Genomic DNA, 18,649 nt, shown 5'->3' with positions numbered 1-18,649 from the left:
AACTTTTTTCAATGTTTGTAGCTTCCTTGCATTGGGTTAGAACATGCTCTTTTAGCTTGGAGGAGTTTGTTATTACCCACCTTCTGAAGCCTACTTCTGTCAATTTGTCAAACTCATTCTCCGCCCAGTTTAGTTCCCTCGCTGGCAAGGAGTTGTGATCCTCTGGGGAAGAAGAGGCGTTCTGGTTTTTGGAATTTTCAGCCGTTTTTTTTTTTTGTTTTTTGTTTTTTGCTGGTCTCTCCCCATCTTTGTGGATTTATCTACCTTTGGTCTCTAATGTTGATGACCTTTGGCTGGGTTCTCTGAGGGGATGCCGTTTCTGTTGATGTTGACGGTATTCCTTTCTGTTTGCTTGTTTTCCTTCTAACAGTCAGGCCCCTCTGCTGCAGGTCTGCTGGAGTTTGCTGGAGGTCCACCCCAGACCCTGTTTGCCTGGGTATCACCAGCAGAGGCTGCAGAACAGCAAAGATTGCTGCCTGTTCCTTCCTCTGGAAGGTTCATCCCAGAAGGGCACCTGCCAGATGCCACCCAGAGTTCTCCTGTATGAGGTGTCTGTCGGCCCCTACCAGGAGGTATCTCCCAGTCAGGACACACAGGGGTCAGGGACCCACTTGAGGAGGTAGTCTGACCCTTATCAGAGCTCAAATAGGCAAAAATTTGAAGCATTCCCTTTGAAAACCGGCACAAGACAAGGATGCCCTCTCAGACTACTCCTATTCAACATAGTATTGGAAGTTCTGGCCAGGGCAATTGGGCAAGAGAAAGAAATAAAGCATATTCAAATAGGAAGAGTGGAAGTCAAATAGTCTGTTTGCAGATGACATGATTTTATATTTAGAAAACCCCATCATCTCAGCTCAAAATCTCCTTAAGCTGATAAGCATCTTCAGGAAAGTCTCAGGATATAAAATCAATGAGCAAAAATCACAAGCATTCCTATACACAAACAGAGAGCCAAATCATGAGTGAACTCCCATTCACAATGCTACAAGATAATAAAATACCTAGGAATACAACTTCCAAGGGATGTGAAGCACCTCTTCAAGGAGAACTACAAACCACTGCTCAAGGAAATAAGAGAGGACACACACAAATGGAAAAAAATTCCATGCTCATGGATAGGAAGAATCAATATCGTGAAAATGGCCATACTGCCCAAAGTAATCTATAGATTCAATGCTATCCCCATCAAGCTACTATCGACTTTCTTCACAGAATTGGAAAAAACTATTTTAAATAGCCCACACAGCCAAGACAATCCTAAGCAGAAAGAACAAAGCTGGAGGCATCACGCTACCTGACTTCAAACTATACTATAAGGCTACAGTAACCAAAACAGCATGATACTGGTACCAAAACAGATATACAGACCAACGGAACAGAACAGAGGCCTCAGAAATAATACCACACATCCATAACCATTGTTTTGACAAATCTGGCAAAAACAAGCAATGGGGAAAGGAATATCTATTTAATAAACGGTGTTGGGAAAACTGGCTAGCCATAAGCAGAAAACAGAAACTGGACCCCTCCCTTAAACCTTATACAAAAATTAATTCAAGTTGGATTAAAGACTTAAACATAAGACCTAAAACCACAAAAACCCTAGAAGAAAACATAGGCAATACCATTCAGGACATAGGCATGGGCAAAGACTTCATGACTAAAACACCAAAAGCAATGGCAACAAAAGCCAAAATTGACAAGTGGAATCTAATTAAACTACAGAGCTTCTGCACAGCAAAAGAAGCTATCATCAGAGTGAATAGGCAACCTACAGAATGAGAGAAAATTTTTGCAATCTATCCATCTGACATAACGCTAATATCCAGAATCTACAAAGAACTTAAATTTACAAGAAAAAAACAAACAACCCCATCAAAAAGTGGGGGAGGTTTATGAACAGACACTTCTCAAAAGACGACATTTATGTGGCCAAGAAACATATGAAAAATTGCTCATCCTCACTGGTCATTAGAGAAATGGAAATCAAAACCACAATGAGATACCACCTCACACCAGTTAGAATAGCCATCATTAAAAAGTCAGGAAACAACAGATGTTGGAGAGGATGTGGAGAAATAGGAATACTTTTACACTGTTGGTGGGAGTGTAAATTAGTTCAACCATTGTGGAAGACAGTGTGGCAATTCCTCAAGGATCTAGAACAAAAAATACCATTCGACCCAGCCATCCCATTACTGGCTATATACCCAAAGTATTATAAATCGTGCTACTATGAAGACACATGCACACATGTTTATTGAGACACTATTCACAATAGCAAAGACTTGGAACCAATCCAAATGTCCATAAATAATAGACTGGATTAAGAAAATGTGGCACATACATACCATGGAATACTATGCAGCTATAAAAAAGAATGAGTTCATGTTTTTGCAGGGATATGGATGAAGCTGGAAACTGTCATTCTCAGCAAACTAACACAGGAACACAAAACCCAACATCACATGTTCTCATTCATAAGTGGGAGGTGAACAACGAGAACACACAGACACAGGGAAGGGAACATCACCCAGTGGGGCCTGTCGAGGGGGTGGGGGACTAGGGGAAGAATAGCATTAGGAGAAATACCTAATGTAGATGATGGGTTGATGGGTGCAGCAAACCACCATGGCATGTATATACCTATGTAACAAACCTGTACATTCTGCACATATACCCAGAACTTAAAGTATAATAATAATAAACCTCGAATGAGAGAGAGAAAAAAAAAAAAGCTAACTAAGTACCAGACCAGACAGTGTCCATTTTGAGATGGGGATGTGTCTTATTCAGTCTTTGTATCTCCTTTCCCTAAAAACACTGTTAACATTCAATATGTATATGTTGAACTGGGTAGAAATGGCCCCTTGAAAACGCTGCAATTAAACCCCTTTTTCTCAAGGCTACTCAGTCAATCAGGAGGGATTCCAGTGCACCCAGGATTCCACTTCCACATTTTTATAAAATGGGCTTCAAAATACCTACCTTGTCACGCTGTTGTGGTTGTTAAAGACATTGTGTGCTTTAGAGATGTCCCTGATACACAATAAATGGTAGCTCAAGGAGAAACAAGCTTACTGAAAGGCTTTAGAACTCATCAGCAGGCATGATACTGTGCATTTTTTTTTATATCAAACTGGTCACCATGTGTTCAGCCTAAGAGGACTCCAGTTTCAAGTCATCAGCTTTCTCTGTTGCAGAAGTAAGGTTGGCTCCTTCACGCGCCATCAGATATCCACGTGCCACTCTAACAGTGGCTGGTCAGTTCCTTCACGCTCCATCAGATATCCACGTGCCGCTCTAACAGTGGCTGGTCAGAGGTCTCGCGGCGCTCTCCACGAAAGATGGGGAGGGCTCCTGAGCAGGACTCAGGAATGTGGGTTGCTGCTCTGGATTCTGCCACCACCCATTTCCTTGCTTGTGAAATAAAGCGTGGATGACTGCATGCTCTGTAAGAGTCCTTTCAGCTCTAGGAATCCAAGGGCTTCAGTTACCGCCAGAGTGTCATCTAAGCGTGAGGGACTGCACTGCTCACAGGATCACTGAGCCATAAGAGAATTTACATGTTTAGGAGTGGAGAAAAAAAGGTTTTCTGTATTTGTCTAAAGCAGAAAGGCAGAAAAACAGACCAAAGAATTAGGAAATAATAAAGAGGAAAAAGAAAGCAAGCAAGTCTGATTTGAGCTGGGATGCCAGAGCCTTGCTTGCTGCAGGATAATGGAGCTTTACACTCTGCAAACCACACTCATATGCTCACATGCTGAACCACATATTTGGGTAATTACAGACAAAATTTCAAGGAAAAAAAAAGACATACACAAGGAGTTATAAAACACTGATGAGAAAGGTTTACACAAAGAGCTGTGAGACATTCGAAAAACTGGTTTTTGGCATTAAGACTTCCTATCCTTTTCTAATAATATCTAAAATGGCTTCTTCCTTTGTGTTGGAGATGCATTTGTAAGTAAATAACACACACAAACATCATTTATCACAAAGAAAAAAATACGACATCTCAAAATTCTGCTTCTTGCCAAAGTGGACATGAAATTTTTGCTGGGAAGCAAATGTGAAAATAGTGACTTTTATCTCATTATCCTTACATGTATCCAAAGAGAAAGTTATAACTTATTTTGTCATGCTTGTAAGAGGAGTTTCTGTCTTGAATGTTGGTATCTTAAACATTAAAATCGCCAGTGGGTAAGCAAATAAGACAATTACCAGATGGCATCCTCAACCAAATGTTTTGAATTTATTATAATCGTGCTTCACTACAACTAACGATTCTTGTGGTTTGCAAACAATGTCTGCCTTTATTTACCTACACAAACACAGAAGAGAATTTCCAATAGGAGAGGTTTACACAGCAAACAAAGTCTAGAGTGTGTGACCTCAGTAAGGCATTCAACAAAGACACACGCCATCCTTCCCTCTGACTGGGTTCCCTTACGATGCCCTGATGTTGGCGTCGCATTCTTCTAACAGTAGAATCAAATCTTCGATCAGGCTGTGTTCTCTGCCATGTGTCACTCTCATAATATCAAAAGCCTAAAGAGAAAGGACGGAAGACAGATTAGACCCTAAAATAGGTGAGCTCAGGCCATGCCCCACTTTTACCCCATGATGCCAGGGGCCTGGCGAACCCCATAGCTTTACAGGGTGAACAGTCTTTAATGGGCTCACAGCACTGTGGTTCTCCCAGCTAGAAAGTCACATGACAAGGGTGATTTCTGAATGTGGTACTTGGAAAGCAGACTCACTATTTGAGTCATGCTTGGGCCCAGTGACCATCGATCTTCAAAGACTGTCAGTGGGTTAGTGGGTAGTTACAAGGGTAAGAAGAGTTATCAAAGTGATTGAGTCATATGGAAGACCATGCTGCTACCACCTGAAAATTTTTCTTTATTGAATACTCCATTCAGTTCTCATCTATATGCACTGGGATTATTATATACATGTATTCTTGCATTTTTTTCATATTATATTATAGCACTGGCATTTTGACAGTCCTCTCCTTCACTCCCCATATTTAGTCCATTACTAAATCTTGTCAACTCTATCTCCAAAATATTTCTGAAATCTGTGTGGGCCTATAACTACTTCAATAATAGAGTACAATAGAAGTAAAGTGACTGACTTGTGAGACTAGGTCAAAAAGGCCTCTGTGTTGTTCACTGGTCAGTATGTTTGCTCCCAGAACCAAGAGACTCCATGCGGTAAGGAAGCCCCAGCCACACAGAGGGAGGCCGTGTACAGGCGCTCTGGCCGGCAGTCTTGGCCGAGCTCATCTCTCAAGTCATTCTAGACAAGGCACCAGACATGTACACAAATAAACCTTCAGATGATTCCAGCACCCAGCTGAAGACTGCCAGATCTGTCTTCCCAGATGGAACACCAGACATTGTAGAAAAGAAGAAAGCCATTCTTATGCTGTATGCAAATTCCTGACCCACAGAATTTGTGCGATAATTTTGCTGTTGTTCACTCCATTACGTTTTGGGATGATTATGGAACAACAAACAACCAGAGTATCCTCAAAAATACTTTTGTAGGACAGGGTTCCAAGATGGCCGAACAGGAACAGCTCCAGTCTACAGCTCCCCGAGTGGCCCAACAGGAACAGCTCCAGTCTACAGCTCCCCGAGTGGCCGAACAGGAACAGCTCCAGTCTACAGCTCCCCGAGCAAGCAACACAGAAGATGGGTGATTTCTGCATTTCCAACTGAGGTACCAGATTCATCTCACTGGGGCTTGTTGGACAGTGGGTGCAGCCCACCGAGCATGAGCCGAAGCAGGACGAGGCATCGCCTCACCTGGGAAGTGCAAAAGGTCAGGGAATTCCCTTTCCCAGCCAAGGGAAGCTGTGACAGACGCACCTGGAAAATTGGGTCACTCCCACCCTAATACTGTGCTTTTCCAACAGTCTTAGCAAACAGCAAACCAGGAGATTATATCCCGCACCTGGCTTGGAGGGTCCCACACCCACGGAGCCTCGCTCATTGCTAGCACAGCAGTCTGAGATAGAACTGCAAGGCAGCAGCGAGGCTGGGGGACAGGCGCTTGCCATTGCTGAGGCTTGAGTAGGTAAACAAAGTGGCCGGGAAGCTCGAACTGGGTGGAGCCCACCACAGCTCAAGGAGGCCTGCCTGCCTCTGTAGATTCCACCTCTGGGGGCAGGGCATAGCTGAACAAAAGGCACCAGAAACCTCTGCAGACTTCAATGTCCCTGTCTGACAGCTTTGAAGAGAGCAGTGGATCTCCCACCATGGAGTTTGAGATCTGAGAATGGACAGACTGCCTCCTCAAGTGGGACCCTGACCCCTAAGAAGCCTAACTGCGAGGCACCCCCCAGTAGGGGCAGACTGACACCTCACACAGCCAGGTACACCTCTGAGACAAAGCTTCCAGAGGAACAATCAGGCAGCAACATTTGCTGTTCAGCAATATTTGCTGTTCTGCAGCCTCCGTTGCTGATACCCAGGCAAACAGGGTCTGGAGCAGACCTCCAGCAAACTCCAACAGACCTGCAGCTGACAGTCCTGACTGTCAGAAGGAAAACTAACAAACAGAAAGGACATCCACACCAAAACTCCATCTGTACCTTACCATCATCAAAGACCAAAGGTAGATAAAACCACAAAGATAGAGAAAAAACAAAGCAGAAAAGCTGAAAATTCTAAAAATCAGAGCACCTCTCCCCCTCCAAAGGAACACAGCTTCTCGCCAGCAATGGAACAAAGCTGGATGGAGAATGACTGTGACGAGCTGAGAGAAGGCTTCAGACGATCACACTTCTCCAAGCTAAAGGAGGAAGTTCGAACCCATCACAAAGAAGCTAAAAACCTTGAAAAAAGATTTGACAAATGGCTCACCAGAATAACCAGTGTAGAGAAGTCCTTAAATGACCTCATGGAGCTGAAAACCATGGCACAAGAGAACGACGTAATGAATGCACAAACTTTAAAGGCCAATTCAATCAACTGGAAGAAAGGGTATCAGTGACTGAAGATCAAATGAATGAAATGAAGAAGAGAAGTTTAAAGAAAAAAGAGTAAAAAGAAACGAACGAAGCCTCCAAGAAATACGGGACTATGTGAAAAGACCAAATCTATGTCTGATTGGTGGACCTGAAAGTGACAGGGAGAATAGAACCAAGTTGGAAAATACTCTGCAGGATATTATCCAGGAGAACTTTCCCAACCTAGCAAGGCAGGTCAACATTCAAATTCAGGAAACAGAGAGAGCCCCACAAAGCTACTTCTTGGGAAGAGCAACTCAAAGACACATAATTGTCAGATTACCAAAGTTGAAATGAAGGAAAAAATGTTAAGGGGACCACAGAGAAAGGCTGGGTTACTCACAAAGGGAAGCCCATCAGACTAACAGTGGATCTCTCAGCAGAAACTCTACAAGCCAGAAGAAAGTGGGGGCCAATATTCAACATTCTTAAAGGAAAGAAGTTTCAGCTCAGAATTTCATATCCAGCCAAACTAAGTTTCATAAGTGAAGGAGAAATAACATCCTTTACAGACAAGCAAATGCTGACAGATTTTGTCACCACCAGGCCTGCCTTATAAGAGACCCTGAAGGAAGCACTAAACATGGAAAGGATCAACCGGTACCAGCCACTGAAAAACATGCCAAAACATAAAGACCATCAATGCTAGGAATAAACTACATCAACTAACGAGCAAAATAACCAGTTAATATCATAATGACAGGATCAAGTTCACACATAACAATATTAACCTTAAATGTAAATGGACTAAATGCTCCAGTTAAAAGACACAGACTGGCAAATTGGATAAAGAGTCAAGACCCATCAGTGTGCTGTATTCAGGAGACCCATCTCATGTGCAGAGACACACATAGGCTCAAAATAAAGGGATGGAAGAAGATCTACCAAGCAAATGGAAAACAAAAAAAGGCAGGGGTTTCAATCCTAGTCTCTGATAAAACAGACTTTAGGGCCGGGCGTGGTGGCTCAAGCCTGTAATCCCAGCACTTTGGGAGGCCGAGATGGGCGGATCACAAGGTCAGGAGATCGAGACCATCCTGGCTAACGCGGTGAAACCCCATTTCTACTAAAAAATACAAAAAACTAGCCGGGCGAGGGGGCGGGCGCCTGTGGTCCCAGCTACTCAGGAGGCTGAGGCAGGAGAATGGCGGGAACCCGGGAGGCAGAGCTTGCAGTGAGCTGAGATCTGGCCACTGCACTCCAGCCTGAGTGACAGAGCGAGACTCCGTCTCAAAAACAAAAACAAAAACAAAAAAACAGACTTTAAACCAACAAACATCAAAAGAGACAAAGAAGGGCATTACATAATGGTAAAGGGATCAATTCAACAAGAAGAGCTAACTCTCCTAAATATATATGCACCCAATACAGGAGCACCCAGATTCATAAAGCAAGTCCTTAGAGATCTACAAAGAGACTTAGAGTCTCACACAATAGTAATGGGAGACTTTAACACCCCACTGTCAACATTAGACAGATCAACAAGACAAAGTTAAAAAGGATATCCAGGAATTGAACTCAGCTCTGCACCAAGTGGACCTAATAGACATGTACAGAACTCTCTACCCCAAATCAACAGAATATACATTCTTCTCAGCACCACATCACACTTATTCCAAAATTGACCACATAGTTGGAAATAAAGCACTCCTCAGCAAATGTAAAAGAGCAGAAATTGTAACAAACTGTCTCTCAGACCACAGTGCAATCAAACTAGAATTCAGGATTAAGAAACTCACTCAAAACCGCTCAACTACATGGAAACTGAACAACCTGCTCCTTAATGACTACTGAGTACATAACAAAATGAAGGCAGAAATAAAGATGTTCTTTAAAACCAATGAGAACAAAGACACAACATACCAGAATCTCTGGGACACATTTAAAGCAGTCTGTAGAGGGAAAAGTATAGCACTAAATGCCCACAAGAAAAAGCAGGAAAGATCTAAAATTGACACCCTAACGTCACAATTAAAATAACTAGAGAAGCAAGAGCAAACACATTCAAAATCTAGCAGAAGGCAAGAAATAACTAAGATCAGAGTGGAACTGAATGAGATAGAGATACAAAAAAACCCTTCAAAAAAATCAGTGAATCCAGGAGCTCGTTTTTTGAAAAGATCAACAAAACTGACAGACCGCTAGCAAGACTAATAAAGAAGAAAAGAGAGAAGAATCAAATAGACACAACAAAAAAATGATAAAGGGGATATCACCACCAATCCCACAGAAATACAAACTAGAATCAGAGAACACTATAAATACCTCTATGCAAATAAACTAGAAAATCTAGAAGAAATGGGTAAATTCCTGGACACATACACCCTCCCAAGACTAAACCAGGAAGAAGTTGAATCCCTGAATAGACCAATAACAGGCTTCAAAATTGAGGCAATAATTAATAGCATACCAGCCAAAAAAAGTCCAGGACCACACGAATTCACAGCTGAATTCTACCAGAGGTACAAGGAGGAGCTGGTACCATTCCTTCTGAAACTACTCCAAACAATAGCAAAAGCGGGAATCCTCCCTAACTCATTTTTTGAGGCCAGCATCATCCTGATACCAAAGCCTGGCAGAGACACAACAATAAAAGAGAATTTTAAACCAATATCCCTGATGAACATCGATGCAAAAATCCTCAATAAAATACTGGCAAACTGAATTCAGCAGCACATCAAAAAGCTTATCTACCATGATCAAGTGGGCTTCATCTCTGGGATGCAAGGCTGGTTCAACATATGCAAATCAATAAACGTAATCCAGCATATAAACAGAACCAAAGACAAGAACCACATGATTATCTCAATAGATGCAGAAAAGGCCTTTGACAAACTTCAACAGCCCTTCATGCTAAAAACGCTCAATAAATTAGGTGTTGATGGAACATATCTCAAAATAATAAGAGCTATTTATGACAAACCCACAGCCAGTATCATACTAAATGGACAAAAACTGGAAGCATTCCCTTTGAAAACTGGCACAAGACAGGGATGCCCTCTCTCACCACTCCTATTCAACATAGTGTTGGAAGTTCTGGCTAGGGTAATCAGGCAGGAGAAAGAAATAAAGGGTATTCAATTAGGAAAAGAGGAAGTCAAATTGTCCCTGCTTGCAGATGACATGATTGTATATTTAGAAAACCCCATTGTCTCAGCCCAAAATCTCCCAAGCTGATAAGCAACTTCAGCAAAGTCTCAGGATACAAAATCAATGTGCAAAATCACAAACATTCTTATACACCAATAACAGACAAACAGAGAGACAAATCATGAATGAACTCCCATTCACAATTGCTTCAAAGAGAATAAAATACCTAGAAATACAACTTAAAAGGGATGTGAAGGACCTCTTCAAGGAGAACTACAAACCACTGCTCAATGAAATAAAAGAGGACACAAACAAATGGAAGAACATCCCATGCTCACGGATAGGAAGAATCAACACTGTGAAAATGGCCATGCTGCCCAAGGTAATGTATACATTCAATGCCATTCCCATCAAGCTACCAATGACTTTCTTCACAGAATTGGAAAAAACCACTTTAAAGTTCATATGGAACCAAAAAAGAGCCCACATTGCCAAGACAATCCTAAGCTAAAAGAATAAAACTGGAGGCATCACGCTACCTGACTTCAAACTATACTACAAGGCTACAGTAACAAAAACAGCATGGTACTGGTACCAAAACAGAGATATAGACCAATGGAACAGAACAGAGCCCTCAGAAATAATACCACACATCTACAACCATCTGATCTCTGACAAACCTGACGAAAACAAGCAATGGGGAAAGAATTTCCTATTTAATAAATGGTGCTGGGAAAACTGGGTAGCCATATGTAGAAAGCTGAAACTGGATCCCTTTCTTACACCTTATACAAAAATTAATTCAAGATAGATTAAAGACTTAAATGTTAGATGTAAAACCATAAAAACCCCAGAAGAGAACCTAGGCAATACCATTCAGGACATAGGCATGGGCAAGGACTTCATGTCTAAAACACCAAAAGCAATGGCAACAAAAGCCAAAACTGACAAATGGCATCTAATTAAACTAAAGAGCTTCTGCACAACAAAAGAAACTACCATCAGAGTGAACAGGCAACCTAGAGAATGGGAGAAAATTTTTGCAATCTACTCATCTGACAAAGGGCTAATATCCAGAACCTACAAAGAACTCAAACAAATATACAAGAATAAAACAAACAACCCTATCAAAAAGTGGGCAGAGGATATGAACAGACACTTCTCAAAAGAAGACATTTATGCAGCCAACAGACATAAGAAAAAATGCTCATCATCACTAGCCATCAGAGAAATGCAAATCAAAACCACAATGAGATACCATCTCACACCAGTTAGAATGGCATTCATTAAAAAGTCAGGAAACAACAGGTGCTGGAGAGGATGTGGACAAACAGGAACAGTTTTACACTGTTGGTGGGACTGTAAACTAGTTCAACCATTTTGGAAGACAGTGTGGTGATTCCTCAAGGAACTAGAACTAGAAATACCATTTGACCCAGCCATCCCATTACTAGGTATATACCCAAAGGATCATAAATCATGCTGCTATAAAGACACATGCACATATATGTTTATTGCGGCACTATTCACAATAGCAAAGACTTGGAACCAACCCAAATATCCATCAATGATAGACTGGATTAAGAAAATGTGGCACATATACACCATGGAATACTATGCAGCCATAAAAAAGGATGAGTTCATGTCCTTTGCAGGGACATGGATGCAGCTAGAAACCATCATTCTCAGCAAACTATTGCAAGGACCGAAAACCAAACACCGCATGTTCTCACTCACAGGTGGGAATTGAACAATGAGAACACTTGGACACAGGAAGGGGAACATCACACACCGGGGCCTGTTGTGGGGTGGGGGGAGGGGGACGGGATAGCATTAGGAGATATACCTAATGTAAATGACGAGTTAATGGGTGCAGCACACCAACATGGCACATGTATACATATGTAACAAACCTGCACGTTGTGCACATGTACCCTAGAACTTAAAGTATAATAAAAAAAAAAAAGAAAAAAAAATTTTTGTAATAAGTAAGAGATAAGCAATATTATCCTGCCCTGCCCAAATGGAGGGCGAGGTGGGCTTGGGAGAAGGAAGGGAAAACAGAACCACTGCATTTGATGTAAACGTGCCCAGGAAACTTGTAAAGATATGACTCTGGTGGTTGTTAACGCACCCAAAGTACCTGCAAGTGGCACTGAGGCTCTCAGGCAAGCTACACAGTAGGATCAGCCAGGGAGCTTCGAGAGAGATAGCCAGGCCCAGACCCTACACATCCACAGCTGAAGCCTGCTCTCCAGCAATGAGGCCTGGGCCCCAGGAGATTCCAACATGTCCTCAGAGTTGAAACCAACTCATAGAGCAAACTCTCAACAAATAGCAGCAACTACTCATTATTCAATGTTAATTTATAGCCAGCATAATTACCATTTTAATGGTTGTATATAATGAATTCCATCATGTTTATAGACCATTATTGACTAAGCTGCTCCTGGAAATTTAGATCACTTTCAATTGTTTATGATGATATGATGCAGATCTGCCAGAACATATTCTTGGCCTTTCTTGGATATTTGCTGAAGAGCAACTCCCAGGAGGTGGAATTCTTGAGCATGAACATCTTGAAAACCACAGAGATTTTAGACCTTGGTGGTGATGTAGTGAGACACCTGCATTTTACTATGAGGCATGCAGTAAAACTTTCAATTCCATATTGAAAAAGACTGAAGCTTCGAGAAACAAAGCATTTCAGGTGGACGGTACTTTCAACCTCTGCTTCTGGCTGTTTTCACCTCTTTAATCTTCCCTTTAGGCTGGAAGGAAAACAGGCAGACAGAGTGGGGCTAGATTTCCTGCAGAGAGAGAGAAAAGAGAAAGAGAGAGAGAGAGAGAAAGAAAGAGAAAGAGAGACACAGAGAGAGAGAGGACAGAGAAAGAGAAAAGAGAGAGAGAGAGAGAGAGACAGAGAGAGAGAGGGAAAGAGAAAGAGACAGAAAGAAAGAGACAGAGAGAAAGAGAAAAGCGAGAGAGAGAAAGAAAAAGAGAAAAGGGAAAGAGAGACAGAGAGAGAAAGAGAAAGAGACAGACAGAGAAAGAGAAAGAGACAAGAGAAAGAGACCGAGAGAGAGAGAGAGAAAGGGCCAGCGCCTCAGACCCTGGTCCTGTCAGCCTGGAAGACAGCTCTGTTCTCAGAGTCCAGTTGTGAAGCTGCACTGGCAGTCTGGCCCCTCACCAGCTGCAAAGCCCAGAAGGTGGCTGGAGCTGAGATGCTGGCGGTGGGAATTCACTTCCTATTCACGCGAGCAAGTCTGCTTGGTGGGTGCACAGCATCTGCCAGCAAATCCCCAGGCAGGGGTCTGTCCAGGAGTGCAGGGGAGGAGTTGGAACCAGCCCCCACCTTGCCAGCAGTCCAGCTGTAGGAGATTCCTCTGGGCAGAAGATTAAAAACAAATGTTTGATGCTATTCATGGAGCACATGCCTCATGTTTTATTCTCTTTTCTCCACACTGCCCTGGAACCACCGCTGCTCTGGACATCTTCAGGTCTGAGGCAGAGACCTGTGTGACAGCACGATTGCGGAAAGAGAAGGTTCCTCAGATCAGAGAGGCTTCATGGGAAATTCTCTTTCTTGAAAGCACTCTTAGATGTTCTCTTCCCTTTTACTCAACAGAGAGCCAGAATGCTTGTGATCTGGCAAAGGAAGATGAATGGGACAGAATCACTGCCCGGAAAGATCTTTGCAGAGAGGGGCATAACTCTCCACGCTGAAAAAGGCCAGGCCTAACCTGCTCAGCCTCACCTCCCTCCCTGCCCTCACAGACGCCCTCGGCTGGCTGAAGGCCTGGCCTTGTTGCTCAGAACTTCCAGACCAGCCTCTTTTTTGCCCTCCTGGTTACATTCCCCAGGCTGCCCATCTGAAGAATGATCTGTGCTTCTCTCTGACTTGACTCAGAGGCTGAATGACAAAGCCATCTTCTTACCACTTCGACAACGTAAGTTCATCGGCATGCTTCTGAACATACTACAGACTCCAGTCTTCCTTCCTCGCTCTTTTCTTCCAGTTCCAGTGGTGAGTTTCACTTTCTCCTCTTTTGCAGCTTTAAGAATAAGGTCTACTCCTCAAGGGCCGAAGTTAACTGCCACTGAGCCAGTATATTCCTGTTCACGGAAGGGGCAGACCTGCCCATCCCACAGTAGGATAACTACTTCCAGTTCCTCAGTCATTCTGGAATTAGAGCCACAGCCAGGAAGTGGGAGTTGCCTGGCCTTCCCCCAGCTTCACATCCATGTCCCAGTCTGCTTCCTTGAGGCAAGACCAGAACGATCATCCAGTCCAACACCCTCTTGTTACGGAAGGAAGTGCTTCCTGAGGTCCCCTGGCCCGAGAGTTAGGAGGAGGATGACCTCCCGGCTCTCAGGACTCAACCCAGTGCGTCCATTCCATGACTGCACAGAGGAGCCTCCCACTATGAGCAGATTGCAGTGACCAGGGAGAGGCGCAGAGGCTCTCCTGGACACGGCTGCTGAGACACCCTGAGGGGACACAGGTGCCTTCCTCGTCAAGATGCTGCTGGTCGTGTTCTGCGTTCTCTTACTTAAAGGTGAATGCATTACCAGTCGCAAAGGGGAGCAGGGGCAACCCTCGGGCATGTGTGTGTAGTCTGAGATACTACGTTTAGAGGATCTTGTCCATAGAGTGGCTAGAAACAGAGCGGAAATGGGTATGGGTAGGGGCAGAGAACTAATCTGAAGTGACTGAAAACAAAAACAAAAACAAACAACTGATTACAGATTTAATTAACAAGCAAACGTTGTACTTTGAGCGATGGGCAGATGTAGATAAGAAAGGGAGAGAAAAAAAGAGAAGCAAGCCGTAGGATTCAGTAATGTGCAAAACATGTTAGTGACTGTGTGTGCGCACGTGTGCGTGGATGAATGGCGTGACACGGGTCAGCAGGAAGCTGCAATTCAGACCTGGCGATAAGGACATCTGGTCCTTGTCTTGAACATCACCTGGGCCTATGGCTGAGCTGGGGCAGACAGTTCTCAATGATGGAAGAAGAGGGCCCTGTGTGGCCCCAGGCACAGCGTTTCAGCACAGCAGGAAGATGAGGAGGGCTTCCCCTCACATTATCATCCCCCACAAAAGTTACAATAAATTTCTGACAAACCAGAGCAATTGTTGCTAGTAGCTGTGTGTATGTCTCCCTTCTACCGCTCCCATCTGTCACACATGCGCATGTCAGAGAGGACAATTTTGGTTTAATTTCCTGCAGCAGCATATAAAACAGATTAAGGAAATATAAAATTGGAGCAGGCTGGTGTTGGGAAAAGCTTATCTCTTTCCATTAAATTTTATTTTTTTTAATGGTAGCATTTAAAAAGAGCCTGCACATAATCTTCCACAGAGCACTCACTTGAAGCCTCCAAGGAGGGTGCCTGCTGCACCCACATCCAGACTCGAAATGTCACATGAGAAGAGCAGCATAGATTGTCTGCCACATGACAGGCATACAGTTAACTCAGTAATAGAGAAAGAGTCCCCAGACTTGATTTCAATTTCATCACATCTGCTTTTTTTTAAGTAATTTTAGAATTTTGGTCATATATTAAATAAAATGAATTATATCAAATCATCATGTTGGAAACAATATACCTTTCCTATTAATTTTAATATGAATATATTAAGCTTATCAAGGCTCTCAAACAGTTTCTACTGTGAGCTTGAGGAATCCAGTAAGTGACTTCCCAAGTATAATTTAAATATGGATATAAAATCAGAGGGAAAAGAAATGTATGCACGATAAGAACCCCTAGAATCAAATCACAACAGGAAAAAATATAGCAGATTTCCTTATTCTGCCCATCTCTGAATGAAAGAAAAGCAGAGATGGCTGGATGTGGTGGCTCACGCCTGTAATCCCAGCACTTTGGGAGGCTGAGATGGGCGGATCACGAGGTCAGGAGATCGAGACCATCCTGGCTAACACGGTGAAACCCCGTCTCTACTTAAAAAGATACAAAAAACTAGCCAGGTGAGGTAACGGGCACCTGTAGTCCCAGCTACTCAGGAGGCTGAGGCAGGAGAATGGCATAAACCCAGGAGGTGGAGCTTGCAGTGAGCTGAGATCCGGCCACTGCACACCAGCCTGGGCGACAGAGCGAGACTCCGTCTCAAAAAACAAAATAAAATAAAATAATAATAATTAAAAAAAAGAAAAGCAGAGGGTGGGGCACAGGGAGGAGGAAGCTGGTCTGGGGCATTCAAAGGAGGAAATGCAAGAAGCAAGAGGTACAACACATTAAGCAGCTCTGGAGGCACAAAAAGCCCTTTGCAAAGACAGCAGAGAACCCAAAGACTTTGATGACCCACCTCAGCTCAGCAGCACCCCTGGAAACCCCACTCTATTCTACACCTTGGATAACCCTCCAAGTGTACATTCTGCTGGAGAAATCTGTCCTCTTGGGAGGCAGAATTTCCTTAGAGATAACATCTACCCATTCATTCACTCAATACTGTCTGAGCAGCTGTAATGAATAAAACGTGGCCCTTGCCCTGGGAGAAGCTCTGGCATAGTCAGAGGGACAGAAAGTAAATACCAGATCATTACAGTGGAACAGTGTGTGTTCACCAGAGATGCAAAGTGCTGGGGCACCCAGAGGAGGGAGGAACCAGCTGGCTCACGGGACCCTTAGGAGGGATTACAGATGTGGTGAGCTCAGGTCTGCTTTCCAGTGGTAGTAACCATTCCAGAAGAAGCATTGCTGTTGTGCCACTGTTCAATCAATCAATCTTTATTAAGCCCTGAGAGACCCTGAAGAAGTTATGTTTCCTCAGCTAAATAATAAGACTGGACAAGATAAATTCTAAGAGCAACGCAAGTCCCAACGTGTTGTACAATGTGCTGTGCCAGACACAGAGCTAGAAGCTGTGCGTTTGGTTTCCAAATACTGCTACTGATTTCTAATTTAATTCCATTGTGGTCAGATAATTTACTGTGTATTAACTTGAATGTTTTTATGTTTATTGAGATCTGTTTTATGGCATGAAATGGTCTCTTGTTGTACTATAGTTACTTTAAAAATGTGCATTCTGTTATTGTTGGGTAAAGTGTTTTCTAAATGTCAGATCCCGCGGGTTGATGGTGTTACAGAATTCTTTTGTATCCTTGCTGAGTTTCTGTCTAGTTGTTCTACCAACTGTTGACAGAGGAGGTTTGATGTTCCCAGCTGTGCTTATCTGTCTGTTCATTTCTCCTTTCAGTTCTATCAGTTTTTGTTTCTCGTGTTTTGTAACTGTGTTATTTGGTGCATACATATTTAGTACTGCTATGTCCTTTGGTAGACTGGCCTTTTCTTCATTATACAATGTCCCTCTCTGTCTCTCATAACATTTTCTTTGCTCTGAAGTCTCCTTTACTTAATATTGATAGAGCTACTCCAGGTTTCTTGTGATTGTGTTTTTATAATACATTTCTTTCCATCCTTTTGCTTTCAACCTATTTGTATAATTCTATTTAAAAAGAATTCTTACAGACAACATACGCTTGGGTCATGTGTTAAAAATCTTTTCTACTAATCTCTGTCTTTTAATTGGTATATTTAGGCAATTTACACCGTTTACATAGACCACTTACATAATTTACAATGTTATCATTAATACAGTAGGGCTTAAATCTGCCATTTAATTTTTTGTTTTTCATTTGCTCTCTTTTTGTTTCTTTTTCCTGCATTCCTGTGGGTTAAACTTTTTTTAGAATTTCATTGCTTTTGAGTGTATTACTTTATATAGTTTTGTGGTTACTCCTGGTCTTATTATTTACATATATTATATATATACACACACACACATATATATGTATACATAACTTATATGTAATATACCTATGTATGTATATATATACACACATATATGTATATATATACACACATATATATGTATATACCTTATCATAGTTTACTAGTGTCATTTTACCAGTTGAACTCAAGTGTACAAACCTTACTTCCCTTTCCATTTTACCCTCCCCCACTCCCCCATTTGGAATACAATTGCCCGAAATATTTCTACTACATACATTTAGAATCGTATCAGATAATGTTATAATTTTTGCTTCAACTATCAAACAATCTAGAAAACTCAAAGGGACAAGGAAAGATCATTTTACTTACCCACATTCTTGCTGACCATATTCTTTCTTCTTTCCTGATGTTCCAAGAGCCTTCTTTTATCCTTTTCTTTCTGTTTAGAGAACTTCTTTAGCCATTCTTTTACAGTAAGTCTGCTAGTGATAAGTTCTTTTAGTTTTCCTTCACCTGAAAATGTCTTGATTTCTTCTTCATTCCTGAAGGGTATTTTTGCTGGACAAGATAAATTCTAAGGGCAACCTAAGTTTTGGGTTATCAGTTCTTTTCTTTCAATACTTGAAAAAAAACATGCTACTTTCATCTGGCTTCTGTGGTTTCTGATGAGAAAAATCACTGTCATTCAAATTGTTTTTCCTGTACAGGTAAGTTGTCATTTTTCTCTTGTTGCTTTTAGGACTTACATTTGTGTGTGTGTGTTTAGTTTTCAGAAGT

The 18,649-nt window shown here is 42.3% G+C and overlaps 1 protein-coding gene across 7 annotated transcripts in view; it reads right to left on the bottom strand.

Annotated features, from left to right (window-relative positions):
* Window positions 1-4,233: 4,233 nt before the first annotated feature.
* The window catches only part of SMYD3 (SET and MYND domain containing 3), a 764,618-nt gene continuing 750,202 nt past the window's right edge, over window positions 4,234-18,649 (bottom strand). For 4 of the 7 annotated variants that reach the window (XM_033199074.1, XM_033199075.1, XM_033199077.1 and 1 more), the window contains one exon: window positions 4,237-4,554. In XM_033199074.1, coding sequence (XP_033054965.1) covers window positions 4,547-4,554 — 8 coding nt within the window. In that variant the 3' untranslated portion in view covers window positions 4,237-4,546. Of the gene's footprint in view, window positions 4,555-18,649 lie in introns of all 7 variants that reach the window. The other 3 variants (XM_033199070.1, XM_033199073.1, XM_033199071.1) reach the window with 1 other exon arrangement.

The sequence above is a fragment of the Trachypithecus francoisi genome, unplaced genomic scaffold (genome assembly GCF_009764315.1).
Source record: "Trachypithecus francoisi isolate TF-2019V2 unplaced genomic scaffold, Tfra_2.0 Lachesis_group5, whole genome shotgun sequence".
NCBI lineage: Eukaryota > Metazoa > Chordata > Mammalia > Primates > Cercopithecidae > Trachypithecus > Trachypithecus francoisi.
Note: the sequence above shows the minus strand (reverse complement) of the source record. Positions and strands in the feature narration are given on the sequence as shown.